Consider the following 6,000-nt stretch of genomic DNA (forward strand, 5'->3'; position numbering starts at 1 on the left):
ATTTTACGTAACCTGAGCCTGTCACATACATACATTATGGGAAACTGGGCAATGCGAATATTCAAGTAATTTCGGGAACATCACACAATTCCCGGCTTTCGTGAATTTCGCCAGCGTAATTAAAAGTTCCCCCAGGCCGAAGTAGAATTACCTATCGTGAGTACCTAACGCACCAACACCCCTCAGCAGGAGGTGAGCCAGGACGGGGGTAATCCGCCCAGAATTCATAGCGGGTAGGGACCCCCTGACTGCCCACCCCCTCAGAGTCCACCAGAGGAGGCTCTGGGCGTCTCACCTGTGGGACAGGAACAGGTCCGGGGCAAGGCGAGCCCCCCCGCCCCCCTTTGCACTCGGACCAGTTCTCCAAAAGCTGACCCAAGCAGAGAACTGTGGAACGTGTCACGTTAAATTACAACGAATTGTGTCTCCTCCGAGCCCCGCCCTCGCGGTCAGGTCTCAGCTGGCCTCTCGCGAGGGAGGTACCCTCTGCCTCCATGCACAACTGAACCCCGAGTTTCAGATGAGGTGATGGGATGTACCTCACCCTGCAAGGGGCCCCTGAGGACGCAACGCTACACAAGAGTCCAGATAGACGTGCCTCCTCCGCTGTGCCAACCAAACATTGCTGGTAGCAGGTTAGTGATGCCCTCGGTTCAATGACCGCCCCCCGCTTTCACTGTGTGTCCTCCACCTTCACCCCCAGAAGCCGCCAATCTTTCAACTGTGAAACTATAAAATTGTATATACGTGATAAGAGTGCAGCTGCCTTACACAACCACAACACCCCCCCCCCCCCCCCAGGCGACGCAAGTGGGGAACTGTGTAATAGTGTCCGATTGTGCAACACCCAATAAAACCTACACATGCAATCTGTGAGATGCTGAAACCGTGACACAGCCTACAGTGCAACAGCCTTACACAACACACCTGCGAGGCGATGCAAGTGGGGAACTGTGTAATAGTGTCCGATTGTGCAACACCCAATAAAACCTACACATGTAATCTGTGAGATAGTGAAACCGTGACACAGACTACAGTGCAACAGCCTTACACAACACACCTGCGAGGCGATGCAAGTGGGGAACTGTGTAATAGTGTCCGATTGTGCAACACCCAATAAAACCTACACATGTAATCTGTGAGATAGTGAAACCGTGACACAGCCTACAGTGCACCTGCCTTACACAACACACCAGCGAGGCGATGCCACTGTGTGAAACTGTGCAACAGTGAGCGATTGTGCAACACCGAATAACACCTCGTCCTACGCAACGAATCTGTGAGATAGTGAAACCGTGACACAGCCTACAGTGCAACAGCCTTACACAACACACCTGCGAGGCGATGCAAGTGGGGAACTGTGTAATAGTGTCCGATTGTGCAACACCCAATAAAACCTACACAAGTAATCTGTGAGATAGTGAAACCGTGACACAGCCTACAGTGCACCTGCCTTACACAACACACCAGCGAGGCGATGCCACTGTGTGAAACTATGCAACAGTGAGCGATTGTGTAACACCGAATAAAACCTACCCATGTAATCTGTGAGATAGTGAAACCGTGACACAGCCTACAGTGCAACAGCCTTACACAACACACCTGCGAGGCGATGCAACTGTGAAACATTGAGCGGTTGTGTAACACCGAATAAAACTTAGACAATGAATCGGTGAGATAGTGAAACCGTGTGAGGTAATACAACTGTGAGACAATTACATTGGGCGAAGTGAAACTGTGACTCAGTGAAACAGCAAGACAATGAAAGTGTGAGGCTGTTACATTGTGAGATACAGTGAAACAGTGAGAAAATGAAACAGTGAGACTGTTACATTTAGGGACACATGAAGCAGGGTGGTACGACAGGGGAGTGAGACAGTGAACGCATGAGACAAAGAAACAGTGAGACAGTTACATTTAGGGACACATGAAGCAGGGTGGGACGACAGGGCAGTGAGACAGTGAACGCTTGAGACAAGCACACTGCGAGACAGTGAACCTGTTAGACAAAGAAACAGTGAGACAGTTACATTTAGGACACATGAAGCAGTGCGGGACGACAGGGCAGCGAGACAGTGAACCTGTGAGACAGCCCCGTTGCATTAGTCATGATAAAGGTGCGCTCGTGTAACTGCGTGAGGCAATGTAACCCGGAGCAGTCAGAGAGTTTCCAGGCGGGTGTCACTCTCAGAGATGGCTCAACTCACGTGTCAGGTGACCTAGGAGTCTGACAATGAACCCCGAGAGGTGTCCCTCTACCTGTCTGTGGCGCACTACCTATAGGAAGGTTCTCCAGTAAATATCAGTTAAAGAACACGGGTGTCTGTCCACAAACCTCACACAGGACACTGTTGCATATCTTCCAGCAGACATCGCACTCCTGGGTGCCTGTCCACAGACCTCTCACAGGAAACTCTTACATATCTGCCAGCAGACATCGCACTCCTGGGTGTCTGGCCACAGACCTCACACTGGACACTGTTGCATATCTGCCAGCAGAAATCGCACTCCTGGAAGTCTGTCCACAGACCTCACACTGGACACTCTTGCATATCTACCAGCAGACATCGCACTCCTGGGTGTCTGTCCACAGACCTCTCACATGACACTCTTACATATCTGCCAGCAGACATCGCACTCCTGGGTGTCTGGCCACAGACCTCACACTGGACACTCTTGCATGTCTGTCAGCTGACACCTCACTCCTGGGTGTCTGTCCACAGACCTCACACAGGACCCTCTTGCATGTGTGACCGCAGGCATCTCACGGGGAACACATAGGTGTCTGTCCACAGACCTCACAGACACTATTGCATTTCTCCCTGCAGAAATCTCACTCCTGGGTGTCTGTCCACAGACCTCTCACAGGACACTCTTGCATGTGTGACCGCAGGCACCTTGCGAGGAAACTCCGGGGTGTCTGTCCTCAGACATCAATCATACAGGGCCGAGAGTAGATTGCCCTCGGACCGGAAGACAGACCGCAGGCTCGACGAGTCCGACCAGTCTGTCTGGTAATGTCGCAGCCATCAAATTAGAAGCCGGCCCTGCTGCCAGGACAGCGGCTACTTTGACTTCTGACACCTTGGAAAACCCCAAGCTTGCATGCCAAAGGGGGCGCAATCCGTGTTGGCTGTTTGACCATTAAAAAGTCTGTCTCTGGTGAGCCTGGTTTTAAAAGAATCATCTTTGACCATTGGAAAGCGCCTAAATAAACGGATTACCACAACACATTGAGTGGGATTTTACGATGGATTAGAAAAAAATTCCTGTGAACTCGCCCTGGTTAACTGCACATCATTCATACAGGGCACTCTTGCATGTGTGCCCGCAGACATCTCACGAGAAAGCTCCTAGGTGTCTGTCCACAGATTCCACACAGGACACTCTTGCATGTGACTCCACAGACGTCTCACGAGGAAACTCCCGGGTGTCTGGAAGTTTCTCCATGTGGGCCTACAGACATCTCACGGGGGAGCTCCTGGGTGTCTGTTCACAGGCATCACACAGGACACTATTGGAGGTCCCGGGGTCAGTTCAGACACCACACAGCAAGTGTCTGTACGTGTGGCATCCTCCTGCAAAAACACCTCACTGGATGTTAGTTGGTGTCTCAGGGGCGCTCGGTGGCATCGGCTAAAGGACACAACTCATCAAAGATTGCGGGTGTCTGCCACGGACACCAGGCGAGGGCTGCATGGAGCCTGCCGTGAACACTCTTCCCCAACCAACACGTCCATGGGGTCCCGGCTGCTTGCTTGTGGACACCCCATATGGACGTTCCTGGGTGTCTGCCATCAGCCTCCATCGGAGGCTGGAGGGTGTCTGCCCCAGGACACTCCACTGGTAATATTTGCGGATCGGTCTGTGGACACTCGCCAGGCCAGGACCCGCTGCCAAGCCTGGCGCACAGACCTGCCCACCGCACCACATTAAAAAGAGGGCAGTTTTGAACCGTCAGGAGGGGAGGGGCGCCGTACTGTGATCCTGTCTCTTCTGAGTGTTGAAGGTGGGTTGTATATGGGAGTGGGGGCGGGGGGCGTCTCACCTTGCGGTCGGTGGCTGGACATCCTGGCGCTTCTCTCGGGGGCGCAGGAGCTCGGCTAGGGCGCAGGGGGCGCGCTCCTCCCACTCCTTCACGTAGAGGGGCGGAGGGGAGTGTCGGGTCCGGTGCCGAGGGGCTCAGAGGTGAATCCTGCTCAGAGAGGTGCCCGGGACCTGCTGCTTTGGAGGTCGGTGCGCACAGTCCATGCACACTGGGGCCACTGAGGTTTCAGCAGTCACTGGGTGAGCTGGGCTCTTGCGAGGAGAGGTGCCAGGGATACGCTGGACGCTTGTGAAGAGATGCGCCCGCGGATGCTCTAGGCTCCTGTGCAGAGATGCGCTCGGGGGTGCGCTGGGCTCCTGTGCAGAGATGCGCTCCGGTTGAGTTGGGCTCCTGAGCAGAGATGCGCTCGGGGTAGTCTGTGAAGAGATGCGCTCCGGTTGAGTTGGGCTCCTGAGCAGAGATGCGCTCGGGGTTGCGCTGGGCTCTTGTGCAGAGAGGAGACGAGGTGAGGGATGCGCTCTTCAGTCCGGACTCCTGTGTACATGAACTCGACTCAGCTCCCTTCTTATTGGCTCCTGCAGCCCAGCCCATCCTTGCCGCGCCCAGCCGCGGCGTCGCAGCATGTTCTCATCATTCTGTGCCCCACTGCTTCCCTCTGCTGGCGGACATTGGGAAGACACGAGTAGCGGATCACATGGACTAGCCGGGGCTGCACTCATAATAGGTATGTGCCAGGCACAGGCGGACAGGTCGGTGCCTCAGTGGACGGACAGGAAGACAGAGGGGCTATGGGGGTAAAAACACGCGCGCACACACACACTCGACTCCCGCTCTTACTTTGTAAAAGAATAAACGAGTGCATTATAATTGGGAGCCCGCCCGTGGCACCGGGGAGCGCGGCCTCGACAATGCCAGAGCTGCCTCGCCTGCCTCCACCTCATACCTCTTTATTCCATCGGAGACCCCGACACGTCTCCCCATTTACAACACAAACCCATTCGGTTCATAAACAGGAGATAGCTGTGATAAAAAGTTACAATACAACCCCTGCAGTTCTCAACGTATTCCTGGGCAGAGACCCCATGAATGTCCCTCTAGCGGGGCGCCGGCGGTGTTACCTGTCACTGTCGGCTTTGCTGAGAGGCCACAACACAGCACACAACTGTCTCATTGGCGTGACTGCAGCGGCGGCTGCACGACGGGACGTGCGGCTCACGTGCTCGTGTGCACTTAAGATAGGACACCGATCAGTGCGGGGTCTGGCCATTAACTTGATCTGGAACAAGGTGTTACAGCCCGGCAGAGCCGGGTGGAAATCCCCGTTTATTTCTGCCTCTTTGGCTCTCTTTGTTCCAGTAAAGGTGGCTGAACCTTTGTCTACCTGCATTAAGGCCATCCGTGGACATTTGCACCAGGCCCGGCTCCAGGAACTTTTATTTGAGTGAGCCAAGGGTGCATTCAGGTGGGCCACTACCGGCCCAATATGTCGCTTCTGGGGTTAGTCTACAAGTATAGATTACATCCCAGTGCTTTAAATGGGCCGGTACTCACCGGTACTGAGTACCGGAACTTCTCCTTGTGTCAAAAGAGTACCGGTACTCCTAGAGGCATGTTGGGGTCCGACTCTGGGGTTTGGGATTTCATGCAGCGCAGGTGCTGCTGAATACATTCAGAGGGAGCGTGTCTGTGAGGTGCTCTGACAGTAAACAGTGAGTGTTTTCCTGCGCTAGGTTGCTGCTGCTGTCTTACACTCTCAAGTGACAGCGTGACAGGAGCAAGGAGATGTGGCCTGACGGACAGAGCTCCTCCCTTTGGAGCGTTTGCGCTGCCAGTTAGCGTGTAAAGGCTGCGGTGCTGGAATACACTCGCCACTGACTGTCAGAGCGCCCAACGCCTGTGGCCAATGTCGTCTCCTGCGTACAGTGCGCAATTTGGACTTTGTTTGCAGTTCT

General features: G+C 54.3%; 1 protein-coding gene across 1 annotated transcript in view; it reads right to left on the reverse strand.

Moving 5' to 3' along the window:
* The window catches only part of AIF1L (allograft inflammatory factor 1 like), a 106,155-nt gene extending 101,567 nt beyond the window's left edge, over window positions 1-4,588 (reverse strand). Inside the window, exon 1 of the mRNA XM_085613955.1 lies at window positions 4,049-4,588. Coding sequence (XP_085470081.1) covers window positions 4,049-4,070 — 22 coding nt within the window. The 5' untranslated portion in view covers window positions 4,071-4,588. The remainder of the gene's footprint in view (window positions 1-4,048) is intronic.
* Window positions 4,589-6,000: the final 1,412 nt, after the last annotated feature.

The sequence above is a fragment of the Triturus cristatus genome, chromosome 1_2, assembly GCF_964204655.1.
Source record: "Triturus cristatus chromosome 1_2, aTriCri1.1, whole genome shotgun sequence".
NCBI classification, from domain to species: domain Eukaryota; kingdom Metazoa; phylum Chordata; class Amphibia; order Caudata; family Salamandridae; genus Triturus; species Triturus cristatus.